The sequence below is a fragment of the Oncorhynchus mykiss genome, chromosome 17 (genome assembly GCF_013265735.2).
Source record: "Oncorhynchus mykiss isolate Arlee chromosome 17, USDA_OmykA_1.1, whole genome shotgun sequence".
NCBI classification, from domain to species: Eukaryota; Metazoa; Chordata; class Actinopteri; order Salmoniformes; family Salmonidae; genus Oncorhynchus; species Oncorhynchus mykiss.
The window spans coordinates 63,843,066-63,861,622 of NC_048581.1; the positions used below are offsets into that span (position 1 = coordinate 63,843,066).

The window sequence follows — 18,557 nt, forward strand, 5'->3', positions numbered from 1 at the left end:
TTTATTACAGTTATTAAAGCTTCCTCAGGCTTGGGATTGTGGTAGTCATGGAACAGATTTGTTCTGCCAGCACCTTGACAGGATTATATGGCCCTGCTTCCAGTGGCCATTCATTACAGTCAAGTGCAATCAAAAGAGAGACCTACCTTTACAAAAAAGATGTGTCAGTGCACAGCCACATCAAAGTGGAGGCATGCCGTAGTCCATAAGGTTGAGTCTGTATGAAGTAGGCTACCTTTGAATTATCCACATGGATATGAAATTGTGTAAAAGACAGACTGGAACATTCAACATAAAATAAAGATTGGTTTGTAAACACAAGGTGAAAATCGACAATTTAATGGGAGTATTTTGAAGCCTGGCCGAGGTTGCCTAGGGGGTTTCATGGGAACTAAATTCAGTTCTCTTCCACCTGAACAGAGCAGTGACATACAGGACCAGAGAGCTCTCAGCAGGAAAGCAGGCCTAATCCACTGCTACAAGCCAATCAGCAAGCAGGGATCACAGTCCAATCAGAATTCCATCAAAGGAGTGGGGAAGTCAGTCCTCTGGAGACATTAGTGGGTTCACCTGGGTTAAAGATTTGGGGAGGAGCAGCCGAGCAGGAGTTTACCACATGCTGCTATTGTAGACTGGGCATTTTAGCAGGGTAGGAGTTGGGAGGTTTAAATATCTGACTGTGGGAGTAGTAAAACCAGCAAGAGAGCCATTTGTTAGATCATGCTAATCAGTGGGTTAGGTCGCTCATTAAATCCGCCGAGCATGCTCGCTTAGTGATGTTCTTTTAATTAAAAAGCTGAAATTTGAAATCCTGGCGATCAAAAGGAAAAAGCGGCTCTTGAGAACATATTAAAACGTCATTGGGGAATGTGCTGGATGAATTAACCAGGGCTGAAACATGAAACAGGCTGCAGTCGCCTGCCAGCCTACATGGTGGTTAGTTAGTTAGTTGGGGGTGGGGGTTGCAACTTGGGGAGGGATGGAGCGAGGGAGGGGGAGTACTTGATGCTTTGCTCCAGTTACTTCTCTCCCATCCCCCACTGCATGATCCCCCGCAGGACCAGCAACGCCCAAAGTGACACTCCCCCTTCTGGATACAGTCCCCCTAACGCCCCCCCACCAGGCAGGCGACCAGACCCCATCCCAAAAAACGGTTCACGTCACCATCTTTACTGTTCGCATTCCCACAATCCTCCTCAAGACTTCACCCTCACCACACATCCAATGAGAGGTTGTCTGACAACCCTGTAATGGACTGACTGAAGCTCAGACAACAAAGCATGATAGCGGATTTAATTCTCTAAGCTCCCACAATATTGTCCATTATACAACACCAAGTGCACAATGAACCAAGAATGGAAGCAGAGGCAGTTAACCGACACCTCAATGTAGACATCTGACTCAGAGACCAAACAGTCAAACCATATGAGCTCTGGAGGGATGGGCGAGTATAAAAATGGTTTAAAAACTTTTGGGATTGTTCACACTTTCTACACTAACGTAACTGTGGCTTGGATCACTAACTAAAGCATACATTATCCTGTAAGGAGGGCAGATTGGTGATTGTCCAAAACCAATGTGCCCTTGGCCTCCAGCAGCGTGAAGGGGTTAATGGCTTGGTCCCATTGTTGGGAGACATCTGCTGTATGATTAACATGAGCACTTCATATATCACACAGCGATCCCACGTAGCCCCTCTGTGTTACTGGGGAGGGGTGACCGTGGAGAGAGCATGTTCTAACGCCTACGCAACACATTTGATGTAATTCATCTCGGAATGATGTAAAGCCAATTAAATTGCACAAAATGAATTCATTTGTTCGACTGCATCATAAAATAACTGCTGAATGCAGCCAAATCTTCTTGCTCCACAATAAAACTAACAGTTGCCAAATGGATTAGTCATCTTTGGTCTGTGTCAGCGTGCACGTACGTGTACATAAGAATGGTCTGAAATGGGGGGTTATACAGTGCCTTCAGAAAGTGTACATACCCCTTGACTCATTCCAAATGTGTTACAGACAGAATTAAAAATGACTTTTTTTTCTCTCACACATCTACACACATTACCCCATAATGACAAAGTAATTTATTTATTTTTTAATTGCAAAATGTATTGAAAATGAAATACAGAAATATAATTTACACAAGTATTCACACCGCTGAGTCAGCTGAGTCAACAAGTTACAATCACCAGTCTTTCTTGGTATGTCGCCAAGAGCTTTGCACACCTGGATTGTACAATATTTGCACATTATTATTCAAGCTCTGTCAAGTTGGCTGTTGATAATTGCTAGACAGCCATTTTCAAGTCTTGCCAAGCTGATTTAAGTCAAAACTGTAACTAGGCCACTCAGGAACATTCAATGTGGTCTTGGTAAGCAACTCCAGTGTAGATTTGGCCTTGTGTTGTAGGTTATTGTCCTACTGAAAGGTGAATTTGTCTCTCAGTGTCTGTTGGGAAGCAGACTGAACCAGGTTTTCCTTTAGGATTTTGCCTGTGCTTAGTCTATTATTTTTACCCCCCAAAAACTCCATATCCTTGCTCATGTCAAGCATACCATACCCATAACATGATGCCGTCACCACCATGATTGAAAAATATGAAGAGTGATACTCAGTGATGTGTTGTATTTGCCCCAAACATAACACCTTGTATTCAGGAAATAAAGTTAATTTATTTGCCACATTTTGTTGCAGTTTTACTTAAGTGCATTTTTTTCTTCTGTACAGGCTTCCTTCTTTTCACTTTGTCATTTAGGTTAGTATTGTGGAGTAACTACAATGTTGTTGATTCATCCTCAGTAACTGTTTTAAAGTCAATATTGGCTTCATGGTGAAATCCCTGAGCAGTTTTCCTCCTCTCCGGCAACTGAGTAACGAAATCAAATCACATTTTATTGGTCACATAGACATGGTTAGCAGATGTTAATGCGAGTGTAGCGAAATGCTTGTGCTTCTAGTTCTGACAGTGCAGTAATATCTAACAATTCAACATCAACTACCTTATACACACAAATGTAAAGGGATGGAATAAGAATATGCACAAATAAATATATGGATGAGCGATGGCCGAGCAGCTTAGGCAAGATGCAGTAGATGTTATGAAATACAGTATTTACATATGAGATGAGTCGTGTAAGATAAGTAAACATTATTTAAAGTGACATTATTTAAAGTGACTAGTGATACATTTATTAAATGTGGTCAATAATTTGAGTCTGTATGTAGGCAGCAGCCTCTCTGAGTTAGTGATTGCTGTTTAGGAGTCTGTTTAGCAGGCCTTGAGATATAAGCTGTTTTTCAGTCTCTCGGTCCCAGCTTTGATGTAGCTGTACTGACCTCGCCTTCTGGATGGTAGCGGGGTAAACAGGCAGTGGCTCGGGTGGTTGTCCTTCATATTTTTGTCCTTCCTGTGACATTGGGTGCAGGTAGTTTGCCTCCGGTAATGCGTTGTGCAGACCACACCACCCTCAGTAGAGCCTCCCCTCTCTTCACTGGCTCTCGGGTGGTTGTTGACTCTAACCCTATTACGGGGGCTGAGACACCGACTTACTGGTGCTCGTCCATGCCGTCCCTAGGAGGGGTGCTTCACTTGAGTGGGTTGAGTCACTGACGTGATATTCCTGTCCGGGTTTGGCGCCCCCCTCGGGTTCATGCCGTGGGGGAGATCTTCATGGGCTATACTCGGCCTTGTCTCAGGGTAGTAAGTTGGTGGTTTGACGATATCCCTTTAGTGGTGTGGGGGCTGTGCTTTGGCAAAGCGGCTGGGGTTATATCCTGCCTGGCTGCCCCGGTCAGGGGGTATTGTCGGACGGGGCAACAGTGTCTCCCGACCCCTCCCGTCTCAGCCTCCAGTATTTATGCTGCAATAGTTTGTGTCAGGGTTGTTATATCTGGAGGTTGTTATATCTGGAGTATTTCTCCTGTCTTATCCGGTGTTCTGTGTGAAGCTCTCTCTCACTCTGAATGATCAGCTATGAAAAGCCAACTGACATTTACTCCTGAGGTGTTGACCTGTTGCACCCTCTACAACCACTGTGATTATTATTATTTGACCTTGCTGGTCATCTATGAACGTTTATAACAGTACATGGCCAAGATGTTCAATCTCCACTCGGCACAGCCAGAAGAGGACTGGCCACCCCTCAGAGGCTGGTTCCTCTCTAGGTTTCTTCCTAGGTTCCTGCCTTTCTAGGGAGTTTTTCCTAGCCACCGTGCTTCTACATCTGCATTGCTTGCCGTTTCGGGTTTTAGGCTAGGTTTCTGTATAGCACTGTGTGACATCGGTTGATGCAAAAAGGGCTTCATAAAGAAATTTGATTGATTGATTGTGGTTGATGGTGGTGCAGTTGCCGTACCAGGTGGTGATACAGCCCAAAAGGATGCTCTCAATCGTGCAACTGTAAATGTTTGTGAGGGTTTTAGGTGACAAGCCAGATTTTTTCAGCCTCCTGAGGTTGAAGAGGCACTGTTGCGCGTTCTTCACCACGCTGTCTGTGTGGGTGGACCATTTCAGTTTGTCCGTGATGTGTACGCCAAGGAACTTAAAACGTTCCACCTTCTCCACTGCTCTCCTGTCGATGTAGATAAGGGGATGCTCCCTCTGCTGTTTCCTGAAGTCCACAATCATCTCCTTTGTTTTGTTGATGTTGAGTGAGAGGTCCTTTTCCTGACACCACATTCCAGGTGCCCTCACCTCCTCTCTGTAGGCTGTCTCGTCATTGTTGGTAATCAAGCCCACTACTGTAGTGTCATCTGCAAACTTGATGGTTAAGTTGGAGGTGTGCATGGCCACGAAGTCATGTGTGAACAGGTAGTATGGGAGGGGGCTGAGCACGCACCCTTGTGGGGCCCCAGTGTTGAGGATCAGCGAAGTGGAGATGTTGTTTCCTACCTTTACCACCTGGGGGCTGCCCGTCAAAAAGTCCAGGAATCAATTGCACAGGGCGGGGTTGAGCCCCAGGGCCTTAAGCTTGATGATGAGCTTGGAGGATACCATGGTGTTGAATGCTGAGCTGTAGTCAATGAACAGCATTCTTATATAGATATTCCTCTTATCCAGATGGGATAGGGCAGTGTGATGGTGATTGCATCTTCTGTGGACCTGTTGTGGCGATATGCAAACTGAAGTGTGTCTAGGGTGGCAGCTAAAGGTGGAGGTGATATGATCCTTGACTAGTCTTTCAAAGCACTTCATGATGACAGAAGTGAGTGCTACAGGGCGATAGTCATTTAGCTCAGTTATCTTTGCCTTCTTTGGTACAGGAACAATGGTGGCCATCTTGAAGCATGTGGGAACAGCAGACTGGGATAGGGAGCAATTGAATATGTCCGTAAACACACCAGCCAGCTGGTCTGCACATGCTCTGAGGACGCAGCTAGGGGTGCCGTCTGTGTTTAGTTTGTTTGGAAGCAAGACGGTGTCTGTGATGTGGCTGGTTTTCTAGTTAGAGTCCATAATTGCCTGTAGACCCTGCCACATACGTTGTGTCTGAGCCATTGAATTGCGACTCCACTTTGCCCCTATACCGACATTTCGCTTGTTTGATTGCCTTGCGTAGGGAATAACTGCACTGTTTATATTTTGGCCATATTCTCCGACATCTTTCCATGGTTGAATGTGGTCATTCACGCTTTCAGTTTTGTGCGAATGCCGCCATCTATCCACGGTTTCTGGTTAGGGTAGGTTTTAATAGTCAGAGTGGGTACAACATCTCCAATGCACTTCCTAATAAAAACTCACTCACAGAGTCAGCATATAAATCAATGTTATTCTCTGAGGCTTCCCATAACATTACCCAGTCCGCGTGATCAAAACAATCTTGAAGCGTGGATTCCAATTGGTCAGATCAGCGTTGAATTGTTCTAGTCATGGGTACATCCTGTTTGAGTTTCTGCCTATAGGACGGTAGGAGCAAGATGTAGTCGTGGTCGGATTTGCCGAAGGGAGGGCGGGGAGGGCCTTGTATGCATCGCGGAAGTTAGAGTAGCAGTGGTCCAGTGTATTGCCCACGTGGGTACTACAGTCAATGTGCTGGTAGAATTTAGGTAGCCTTGTTCTCAAATTAGCTTGAGTTGAGTTACTGTATGTTGTTATGATTACAGCATGATTCGTTAATGATGAAGCATACACCCCTACCCTTCTTCTTCTTACCAGAGAGATGATTGTTTCTGTCGGCGTGACACCGTTAGGAAGAACGCCTGTGTCTTTGTAGTGACTGGGTGTATTGATACACCATACAAAGTGTAATTAATATCTTCACCATGCTCAAAGGGATATTTACTGTCGGCTTTTTAAAAATTGTTTTACCCTTCTACCAATAGGTGCTCTTCTTTGCAAGGCATTGGAAAACATCCCTAGTCTTTGTGATTGAGTCTGTGTTTGAAATTCACTGCTCAACTGAAGGACCTTACAGATAATTGTATGTGTGGTGTACAGAGATGTGGTAGTCATTGAAAAAAGATCAACAACTTGTTAAGCACATTTTTACTCCTGAACCTATTTAGACTTGCCATAGCCAAGTGGTTGAATACTTATTGATTCAAAACAATTCAGCTTTTCATTTTTTATGAATTTGTAAACATTTCTAAAAACATAATTCCACTTTGACATTATGGGGTATTGTGTGTAGGCCAGTGACGACATCTAAATTCTCCCAATCCCAGCCGGTTGTGATACAGCCTGGATTCGAACCAGGGTGTCTGTAGTGTCTCTAGCACTGAGATGCAGTGCCTTAGACCGCTGTGGCAATCGGGAGCCCTATGCATAAATCTGATCCAAACCGGCAATCAAAACAATCAAGTGTAATTACCGAATGATTACTGGATAACCATTTTCTCCTCCTATATAGTGTTTGGTTTGCTCTGTCAGGAGAAAATCAAAAAAGAACAAAAGCATCACAACCTAGCCTCACATTTCCTTCAATTGCTGGAATTAGAAAGGGCCTCTGGAGCACAATTAAAACCACTCAGGCATTTTAATCAAGAAGATTTTTGAAGCAGCCACATAATGCAGGGTCTCACTCTCACAGCCCAAGGGGAGATCTGGTTGATCTGGGCGAAGTAGAGCTAGGCCGTTCCTACTGTTTTTTTTATGTGGATGCAGGCGTGATCATGACCATCAATGTCACGTGACTCAAACAGAAGACTGGTTAAGTTGAAAAACATAGGCAACATCCAATATTATAGACATTTCTCAAATAGTAGAGACTCTCAAACAGTGACCAATGACCCACTGCAGGGTAGTCTAACGCTTTCTAAGCCATGGCTTAAGATTTTAGAAAATGTGGACCTGAAACTATAAAAAAATTCTGAAACAGCCAATAATACCCTTGGAAAACCTCAATTTGAAAATAAATAATGGAGGTGACCTTGTTAAAAAATTATTTATTCCTGAATGCTGTGCAAGTGGTTGAAACAAAACATGTAAAATAATCAGATTCTGCCCAGTCCTTCTTGGCATGGCTGAGAATCATGCCACTTAAGGAAAACAATCCGCCTAGTTTAATTAGAACAGCTGAAAGAGTAAGATTGATGCCATCTTCTAACAATGCCACCAAACCTAGATGGCACAAGATCGTCATTGGCGTGGCTCCAGAAAAAAACATATGGCTGGAAGGCCTCAGATTATTGTCATGCCACCCTAATTGGTGCTAATAACCATATGAGTTTCAGCACACACTAGGAACCATTTCTTCATACCTACTACCAAAGCCTGAAGGCCCAATGCTGACATTCTACCCTCTTCGGACGGAGCCCATGAAACCAGGTCACTGTATAATTTCTCAATGGTTTGATGGTAAATGAGTGCAATGTAGCTTGCAAGTCAGCGATCTGTTAAATAAACATATCTGTTGCTCACAGCAGCACTAGAGCAACAAAACATGTTCACGTGACAGATTTTTTACTCCACCGGACTAAAATTACGGTTTCAAATGATGGAGGAGGATGAGTGGTAAAGGGGTTTTATTGTAGACATGATAGAAAGAGTACCCCAGGTCAGAAATGTGTGGCAATGCAGTGGATGGCTGAGCTATGAATTAAAAAAAACATCTAATCTATGGGAAAAAAAGTATTTCAGGGAAAAAAAGTATCTTCCCCAGACTGTATATTAATCTGAAAGTAACCAACTCATACCTTAACAACATGGCGGCAAAGACAGTACAGTATGAAGATAAGCATAGAAATCCCAGATCACACATGTAGGCAATGTCATGGCAACGTTGGCTAGCTAAGCTCATGCGTAGAAACACGTCATCGGGTTGAACGTCTCACACCGAACTACGCATGTGCAGGCCGTCATATCTATTGTTTTTGACAAATGAGAGCATGTCAGTTTGACAATTTCACGAGGTTGGAGTAATAACATGTTCAACAAAAGACATTGGCTCTAGTTTCTAAAATGAACAACTATGGGACAATTTTTCACTTCTCTCATTGACTTCTCAAACTCCGGCTTGGTCTGCGTTGGAAGCATTCCTGGAAGTCTCGCGATGTTGCGTCTCTGGATTTAGAAACTCTGAGGGTGGTGCTAGCAGGCATGGTCAGACTCCCCTGAAGACTACAGGACCAGAACAAACAAGGGGGACAAAGACAGAGGGGTACAGACCCAGACAGAGCTAAATTCCCCACCCCATTGTCTGCAGTGATAGTGGGGGACAATACAGATGACCCTGCAATATATGTGATAATGCCACCAGGCCTGACCCCTACCCAAGCCCAGCCGTGCACCAGCTCTAATCCAAAACACTGGGATGATGTCATCCCTGCTTATCCAGACCGTAAGAGCAACAAAGCGGAGAGAGAGAGAGAGAGAAAGAGGGAGAGCGAGAGAGGGGCTAGTCCCACAAAGGAGTCGCTCCCATAGAGAAAGCAGCCAACGGAAGGAAATCAGATACCCTCTCCACACATCTGTGTCACAAAACAAAAAGTTTAGACAACACAACCTGCCCACCCTGTGCTTTACTCTGGTAAGGGTTTCACAGAGAGGTTACAGAACTCTGAGCTGTTGACATCCATTAAACGTTAGCTTCTGGTCTCTCACCGTAAAAACAAATAACAAAGTGGTGTCGTTCAAAAAGACAACCCAAGGCAAATAGTGCCTTGAAGGTTTAGGTCACCTTTTCCAAACTTAAAGCAATCAATTGTTTTAGTCAGTCAAAAGGTAACCACACAGCGGCAGAATAGATTGTGTTTATCAAAATAGTTTGTCCCCTTCAAAAAAGGTCTAATGGTGAGAGAGAACAGTCAAGCAGTAGGACAGGTCACTGTGTCCAAAGCAAGACTCATTGGGATCTATCCTTCACTGGGGAGAGGGAGCGGGAGAGGGAGAGGGAGCGGGAGCGGGAGAGGGAGAGGGCAACAGTTCGCTCAATAGTAACCCTGGTGCACTTTAGAACTTATGTGCTGCCCCTCCCCCCATATTCCCTCCACAAAGGGACCTTGCCCCTTGTCCCCACCCACCAGGAATTTCTCAGGCATTGCTGGGGTCACCATGACAACTGGGTGCTTAACAAAGCATTTATCTTATGCATTCTTCCTTTCACAGGGGAGAGAGGGAACAACAGTCAAAGGAGAAATGGGGAGAAGGAGGGTGGAGGAGCTTGAAAGGATGGGGAAGGGGGCCGTGGAGAGGCTGCTGAGAATCATGGACACGGAGATAGAAGAGGAGGGATACATGACTGATGAATGTAAGAGGAAAAGAATCAAGGTGATAGGTGATGTTAGAGTGAAGAGCAGAGGTGGTGGACAAAGTGCCACAGACATTCCAAGCAGGGCTGTGACGAATGTCTTCTTGGGGGGCAACAGAGGTATGGAGAGAGATAAAGGGCCATTACAGACAAGTCAGCACAAACATACACACCAACAGACAGGTGCTACATCATGGAAATTGTATGGCATATTGCGGGACAGTGTAAAGGCCAAGGGTATTTCTGAGTATAAGCACAAGTTCTCAACTTCTTGCTCCCCCTTTATCCATGTCTGCGTAGTCATGGGGAAAACCCATTGGCTTCAAACACTAACCGTTCTGCCCCTGAACAAGGCAGATAACCCACTGTTCCTAGGCCGTCAGTGAAAATAAGAATTTGTTCTTAACTGACTTGCCTAGTTAAATAAAGGGGGGGAAAGGGCGAGACAAAAACTGCTACACTAGTGCATTCATCCATACCTCAGCTAATATTAGAGACCATGTCCCCTGGCAGAAACCAGCCACAGAGGAAGTCCATCCACAGACAACAGACAGTCTTATTACACTGTAATGGAATTACATAAACTGGGACTGGCTTGACGCAAATTTAGATGTAATGAATGAGTGGCTTCCTAAAAAAGTCCACTCTTGTCCTGTTATGTTGTGTGGTGAAATGGTGACAGTGGGTAAATGGACACCTTACAAAACACAGAATATGGACTCACTGCCTGGGCTGTGTGGGAGTCGGGAGAACTGTCTCACATTCAAATAAGATATTTGAATATTCAAAACAAGCTGAACATTGTAAATGCAGTTAGTCTTTTCAAACAATATTTGCATGTGTAATGGTTTTGAAATAGGATTTGTGACAGATAATCACAATGCAATGTACTACAGAAATTGATTCTGTTGTCCACATCTTAGTCCTAATTTCAAATTCAGATCCAATTCCTTTCACATTTCCTTAATCCTAGTGAAACCGATAAATGTGTAGTCTGATGACATGGGGAGTTCACCAAGACTGGAACTGAGAACAATTTGAGGTCAGGGGTCAGCTGTGATGCTACAGAGGGTTTGGTGAGAGGAGTTTCCCTATGGAAAATCCCCAGTATACTGACTACTGATGATAAAGCCAGTGACAGTACCTCCCGGGGCAGAGACCACCTAGGTAGACAACATAGCATGCTTGCTATTAGCATGTCATCTATGAGCTAATGCATGCCTTGCCGTGCACTCTGAGGAAAATCAAGCTGCTATGTTCAATCAGAGAGGAGAGCTTGACCATTTCATCTCAGTGCTGATGACTATAACAGTGGGTATGTGCAGTATGTTGCCTACAGAGGCTTCTGGCTTCACACATTTCATCAAAGGAACAAACATTCCAACGTAAATACCATGGTGTTTATTCTAGAACGATATTCAGGTAAGAACATAGAGGGAGAGTATTCCATCAAACTCAGTAGTGAGGATGAGAGGAAGGAAGATAAATCCCCTCAGCATCAAAAGCACACACGCATTCATGCAAGCACACACATTAATGCAAGCTCACACATGCAAGAAGCAGCAGTAGATCAGCTCAGCAGTATATCAACGCTGGAGCAACAGTGCACAGGTTCTGCCACATCAATTATCTATCTGCCAGCCTGGTACAACTCCTGGTTGGGCTGATCTGGTGTCAGTTCTGTTGCTCAGCTCAGGAGGGAAAATAGGATCCAACAATCCTCACAAATCTGTAATCAACTGTATTTACAACTGTAATCTGGGCTGCAGCAATTAATCTAGAGATTGTAACTCCCCTGGCCAGTGACATGGAATGTCTACCCACAAATCTGTAATCAGATGTATTTACAACCGTAATCTGGGCAGCAGCAATTAATCCAGAGATTTTAACTCCCACGGCCAGTGACATGGAACGTCTAATCCAGCACATTAGCCAGGTTATCCCTTGTACCCAAGTTTATTGATAAGGGACATACGCAGAGCACCATGGCTGAAAACGGGCTGCCTAATTGGCTAAACAAAATATTAATTAAAATGTATAATTGCCAGGGCTGCTATCTGAGCAGCTACAAAGAGTGCAATATGGACCCATCATGCTAATCAAAGGCTATTCAACCCGGCACCACTCCGATTAAACAGTATAATAGAGATGTATATAGCTCTTTTCAACCCTTTTGTTGTTCCTCAGCATATCTAGATAGAGTAACAATATATACCTGAAGTGATGCACCTTAGCAGTATAATTTATGTGGTTGAAGGGATATGATCTGTTGCATTTCATCACAGACTAGCTAAGGTTAATGGAATCATCCATCATATGGCATCACCTCATAAATCAGAGAGCATAAAGGGAAGATAATGGAAGGATATGAAGTTGTCAAGGTAAGAGCTCTCAGAATTGGGGTCAACAACTTCTATTCTACAGGCAGGCACCAGTACCGTTCATTTAAGTCTCTCCCTCCCTCTCCATCTCTCTACCATAAGCCCTCTTTATTTACCTTTCTCATTACCTCTGCATCTTCACAAGTTCTATCCATCTTACAACAACGTGATTTTCCTATCCTTTCTATGAACCACCTCTCTCTCCCTCCTTCTTCCCCTCTTTCACCCGGAGGGGTATTGACACACATACCCCAGCAGGTGCGGGACGCGGCGAAAAGCCGGCCGTCTAATTGGTCCTTGGTAGAGTCACAGCTGTTGCCCCCAACAAGGGCCTAGCATGAGCTCCTCTCGCCTGCCTCTGAATCGATCGCTCGCCATTGTCTCCCAGAAAGACAGCCAGCCATCTCATCTGTCACCGGGGACTCCTCCATTAAAGAGGCTCCAGGGAGGAGAAGCAGTAAAAACACCAAAAAACAAAGCAGCGCTCCAATACATTATAATGGCTACCCACTGCTGACCATATAGTATCTGGCACTCAGGACCAACTCAGCCAGCCTAGCACTCACTGTCTATTGGTCTAGTAAATAACTCAAAATAGGAATGCTATACTTATATTCACCAATCATTCCATGATATCTGACCCTCTCACATTAGACTATACCTCTGCATCCATCAGAGTAAAGATTTTTTTTTTTTAAATAGGAAAGTTTTAATCCATCTGGTTAAACTTATTTGATCTAGTTATATGGGCGCTTTGATGTCAAATCCCTGACTGAGAAGCTGTGCCACATTTAAAAAGGTGTCGTTTGCTGCGGTTGCTCCTCTCTTTTAATTAGAGCCAAGGCCATAAAGGAACCAGCTCTACAGCCTGGCTCCCAGAAAGCAAGGGCCACAAATCTCTCTCCCAACTCTCCCGCAGCGATTCAAGTTTAGTCACATTTTGTAGCAAATAAAATGCTCTGTAATTAGTGCTGACAGGTGAAAATACCAGTGCAGAGTGCAAACTCAAAGACAAACACGAGGTTAGAGAAGACCACGCAGCTCCCTGGTTTCCATGAGCTGGCTACTAGAACTCTCCAAACGTAAAAGCTTTATCTTTGCAGTGAGTCAAAAATGAATTACTTTCCGGTCTAAAAGGTGTATGTTCATAGATGGCTCGAAACATGACATATAGGCCTATAAAATATAGCCATAAGGCCTATGTTTGGTTCATGCTATATTTGTTAACAAAGGCAATTCAAATGCTGAGAGAACAATGTAAACACAGGGTGTGTCGTGCTCAGTCTGATATTACAAAGAATGACTGAGTAACTAGGGAAATATCATGCCAATCTGGCATGTGATACAAAATATATGGGAAAAATGTTGTTTTATCCTAGTTTGACATCAAATGTCATATTAGCGTGTCATCATAGCGTGAGAACACAGACTATAAAACAGTCCATAATTGAATTAAATATTGTGTGCTCGCTGAAAATGAAGGTTTTATGTTGGCCAATTATAGAAAATGATACAGATCTACTGGAGTGCATTTCCCACAGGAGCAGGCCATCCAGCTGCAGACATGCACAGATTAATTTAAATAGCAGTTTAGGACAACACATTGATCTACATCAGGCCTGGGTACGGCTGCCTGCTCTTTAACAAGATGACAAACACTATAACATAAAAACAAACCCCAAGAAGATGAACTAAAATGCACTAGTAAACCAAACAAATCTCCTGACCTGTGATATTGCATCTCCCTGCCCGGATGCAAAAAAGCACAATCTAGTCTAGAAATGACTTCTCCCTAAAATAAGTCTTGAGGAGACTAAGTTACCCCTTGAATGTTAAATTTAACTCATGATTAATATTGAATTAATGAAGTTTTAATATTGAAACACTGAAGCAGAGGAGGTCATACATAAAAAAGTGGCTATGGCAGTCAAGTGTTCAACTCACTGTGCCATAAAAAGTACATATCGTAAATTGTAATGTTGAAAATGTTCAAGTGAAAAACAGAAGTAGGAACAACAAGCATACCAGAAAAGGGCCTAGGTATTAAAAACAACTGAGGACAGGGTTAGTCTTACCTGAGACAGATATCCTCATGGAGGCCTCCAGGGGTCTGTTGTTGTCCAGGGCCTGGCTCAGCCGGATCTCCCCCGTGCTCTGGTTCAGGATGACCAGGTTCAGCTCATTACCAGCCTCAAAGCTGTACTGGAGCTGGTCTGAGGCGTCTGGGTCATGGGCAGGGATCCGCCCGATCACCCCTGTGGGGAAGCTACTGGACTTGTCAGTGACATAGTTATTGAAGATGATCTGGAAGTTTTTCAGCACTGGTACGTTGTCATTCTTGTCAACCAGCTTGATGTGCACAATGGCACGGCTGACAAGTGGGGCAGAGGTGGCCTGGACCACGATGACATACTCTGACCGTGTTTCGTAGTCGAGATCTGTCAGAGCAGTCAGTTCTCCTGAGAAGATGTCCAGTTGGAACACCTCTGGGATGTTTCCCTCTACTATCTGGTACATGATCTGGGCGTTGCTCCCCTCGTCTGGGTCCGAGGCAGATACGTGGGCCACAACCAGGCCTATTGGGCTGTTCTCCTCCACAAATATGTCAAACTCATCCTTCTCAAACACAGGAGGGTTGTCGTTGACATCTAGAATGGTCACCTGGATGTCCACGGACGTCTTGAGAGCAGGAACACCTTTATCCACAGCAAAGGCCTGCAGGTTGTAGAATGGCATGTTCTCACGGTCCAGACGACGCAGCGTTCGCACAATACCAGAGGTGGACTCAATTATGAAGTCTCCATCACCGTCCTCTCCCCCCTGGAAAGTGTAGAAGACACGTCCATTGAGGCCAGAGTCTCGGTCAGTGGCAGAGACCTGGACGACGCTGGTAAACACTGGCACGTCCTCCATCACAGAGCCTAGGTAGTGGTCTCGGAGGAACCGAGGAGAGTTGTCATTCACATCATTCACCAGGATCTCCAGGTAGGTAGTATCAGACTTCTGTGGGATGCCGTTGTCCCGAGCCGTGATGGCTAACGTGTAGGACACCTGATCTTCATAGTCCAGCTCTATCTGGGTGGTGACAGCGCCTGTGTCGGAGTCGATGTCGAACTGGGGGATGCTGTCATCCATGAAGTAGGTTATACGTGCATTCTCCCCAGTGTCCTCATCTGTAGCACTGATCACCACAACGGTGGTGCCAACAGGTCTGTCCTCATTGATGTTGACGGTATAATGGGAGCTCTGAAACACTGGCCTGTGTGTGTTGGCGTCGGTGACGTTGACAAACACCTTGGTGGTGTCGAAGAGTGTGCCGTCAGACGCAGTGACACTTAGAACGTATTGGCGCTCCAGCTTGTAGTCAAGGGGCAGGGCCAGGGTTATGAGGCCCCCTCCACTCTGGCTGGTGATGGAGAACCTGTTCCTGGTGTTCCCACTGGAGATCTGATACGTCACCACACTGTTGATATCCTGGTCCACTGCAGACACCGTCACCACGCTTGTCCCCACGATGGCGTCCTCATTGAGGCGCATGTAATATGACCTCTGTGTGAACTCTGGGTTGTTGTCGTTGACATCGAGGATGGTCATGCTAACGCTAGCTGAGGAAGACATCACCGGGTGGCCATGATCACGGGCCTCCACCCCAAAGTTGTAGAAGTCCATGCTCTCCCTGTCCAGATCAGCGGCTACGACTATCCAACCAGTGCTGTTGTTGATGGAGAATGGGAAGTTGGGCATGGTTTCAATGAGGCGGTACTCCAGCCTAGAATTGTCGCCAGAGTCTGCATCAACAGCCTGGATGTGAATGATGGAGTAACCCACCGGCACATTCTCTAGCACAGTGGCCTGGAAGGGGGTGCTGACGAAAATGGGGGTGTTATCATTGACATCCAGCACCTGCACCGTTACCAGGCCACTGATGTTGGAGAGCGGCGGGCGTCCCCCGTCCTGAGCGCGGATGCGAATGGTGTATTCCTTGTTAGCCTCGTAGTCCAACTGACTGACCAGGTCCATCTTGCCTGTCTGGGCGTCAATGTAGAACTGGCCCCTGGTGTTGCCACTCATGATGCTGAAGTGAACCATGGCATTACTCCCTCTGTCCTGGTCTGTGGCAATCACCTGCAGGATTTCTGTGTTGGGTGCCATATCCTCCGGAACCTGCACCACATATCGCTTTTCACTGAACTGGGGAGCATTATCATTGTCGTCCTCTACAATAATGTGAACAGTTGCGGTGGCACTGCGGGGGGCGGGGTCCCGACCCTGGTCGTTGGCCTCTACCAACAGCATGTAGGCCTCCACCATCTCTCTATCCACTGGGCCCTTCGTGCGGATCACCCCTGACCTGGAGTCAATCTCAAAAACATTGTTCGAACCGTTGCTGTTGAGGACGTGGTACAGGATGTTACCGTTGACCGGGGCGTCTCCGTCTGTGGCCCTGACGGTCAGCACCTCATAGCCGATCTCTAGGTTCTCCCTAACACTCTCCTTGTAGTCCTGTTGCTCAAAGACAGGATCATGGTCGTTACTGTCACTCACTGTGATGGTGAGGGTGGCCATGGCCGTACGGCGGGGAGTGCCATGGTCAACAGCGGTCACACGGAATACATGGGTGTCCTTCTGCTCTCTATCCAGCACCTCCACAGTGGAGACTGCACCATTGACTGGGTCCACAGCAAATAGGTTGTTGGAGCGGCTGTCAAACAGGGCCTCTATGAAGTACTCCAGCCTGCCTGCCTCCCCCTCATCAGCATCTACTGCCTTCAAAACAACTACAGGAGTTCCAGCTGGCTTATTCTCTGCCACAGCCACCTGGTACATAGGAGGCTGAAACTGGGGGCTACTGTTAACAGCCCTCTTGCTCCTGCTCAATATGCCTGATTCAGACTGGGCAGCCTGCTGTAGTAACTTCCCCAAGTGGCCCTGTTTGAAGGAGCCTTGACCCACCCGCCAGTGGACTGAGATGCTGTTCACTCTGGATTCCCTCTCATCTCCTGTGTATTGGTTACAATGTAAGTCTAGCTCAAGAAGTGTGTCGTGTTTCAAACACAGCGTCTTGGACACAAACAACTGCCCCTCAGAAAAATATAACTCCGAACTCCGAATCACCTTGCAGTGCATACTGCTGTGGGTTGGAGAGCCGGGTAGTAGATCCCATACCCGGAGGAGCGCAGTACCAGACTCGTGGCATTCTAACTGATGATTATGGGCTTTAAACAAACTGATTATCTCCAAGTCCCATTGTGATTTCCTTTTGTGTTTACTTGAACAGTTCCTGCCGTGAACATACACATCATACTGGCTTGTGAGGAGGTGCCTCAACCCTGGGACATTGTTCATGCAGTCCACAACAGTGTACACGGTGAAAGGGTTGGAGCTGAGCGAGGCACAATTTAAACTACCTGAAAGGAACACAACGCGCGCGGACGCATCAGTTTCAATAAAGGTCTTTGAGAATTTAGGAGCGATTACCTGATCCAAAGTGCATGCCCCGCTCTGTTCAACACTTGCAATCACCGTCCGCTGCTCCGCATCCTCACTGATGTGTACATTGTAGCAATTCGACAGTGAAATGAGTTCAAACCAGCCGAAAATAATAAACAACAAATCCCACTTAATGACGGGCATTGCTCCACGATGATGTTCAACCAGGTTTGAACGTAGGCTAATTACTGCCGCTTTCCTTAAACTTTCAGTCGAGTCGTTCCCTTTTGTTGCCGCGTATCCATGCTTTCACTACTATACAGTAGCTAATCCAATTGAATTGAGAGAAACCGCAGTCACCTTGCTTGCCAAAGCTTCTCACCATGCAAACAAGCCGACACCACCACTTCATCCGCGTGAATGATTAAAATGGCTCCAACTACCCCTGCGCCTTGAGGCTTCTCATTACCATAAACCTGTTTCAGTGTGTTAGAAAGAGAGAGAGATAGAAAGAGATGGAGTGGAGGGGGACGTTCTCACAGGAGCCACACTGAGCTGTAAATAAAGAGATGACTGGCCTCCTAGTCCCCTTTGAGTGTTTTTGCAGTACATGGATTGCTAAGACTTCCTATAATGCAAAAACGTTTTCCTTATGCCTTCACAAACGCTCTCACTATTTAAGCACAGAAATAAGCCTAAACTTGTGAGGGTCTTTCAGTTCTCATCCCTGGGGCACAGAAAGAGTGAGAAACATTTACTATATTTTCCTACCACCTGCTGGTACATCTGCATTACTGCAGACAGCAATCAGATTGCAACTAATCACATCTACCAGCCAGCTATTTCGGGAGCAATTGAGACTGGGAATGAGGTTAGACTGCAACCACAGATGTCTTTTACAGTGATCCTGCCGTAGTCATTCAACAGTCTTGATACAATAATCTTAATTCAGCCACCTATCACTGTGAAATGATGTTCAGTTTACAATGTGCACTTAAATCCACATATGGTCAAAGGTACCCGAGGAGACTGCACAAGTGCACATTTAGAAGGC

At 45.5% G+C, this 18,557-nt stretch overlaps 1 protein-coding gene across 5 annotated transcripts in view; it reads right to left on the reverse strand.

Moving 5' to 3' along the window:
- Positions 1 to 18,067, reverse strand: part of celsr2 (cadherin, EGF LAG seven-pass G-type receptor 2) — an 80,503-nt gene extending 62,436 nt beyond the window's left edge. For 3 of the 5 annotated variants that reach the window (XM_021569344.2, XM_021569342.2, XM_021569345.2), the window contains exon 1: positions 14,149 to 18,066. In XM_021569344.2, the coding sequence (XP_021425019.2) occupies positions 14,149 to 17,707 (3,559 nt within the window). In that variant the 5' untranslated portion in view covers positions 17,708 to 18,066. Of the gene's footprint in view, positions 1 to 14,148 lie in introns of all 5 variants that reach the window. The other 2 variants (XM_021569341.2, XM_021569343.2) reach the window with 2 other exon arrangements.
- Between the last annotated feature and the right edge of the window lie 490 nt (positions 18,068 to 18,557).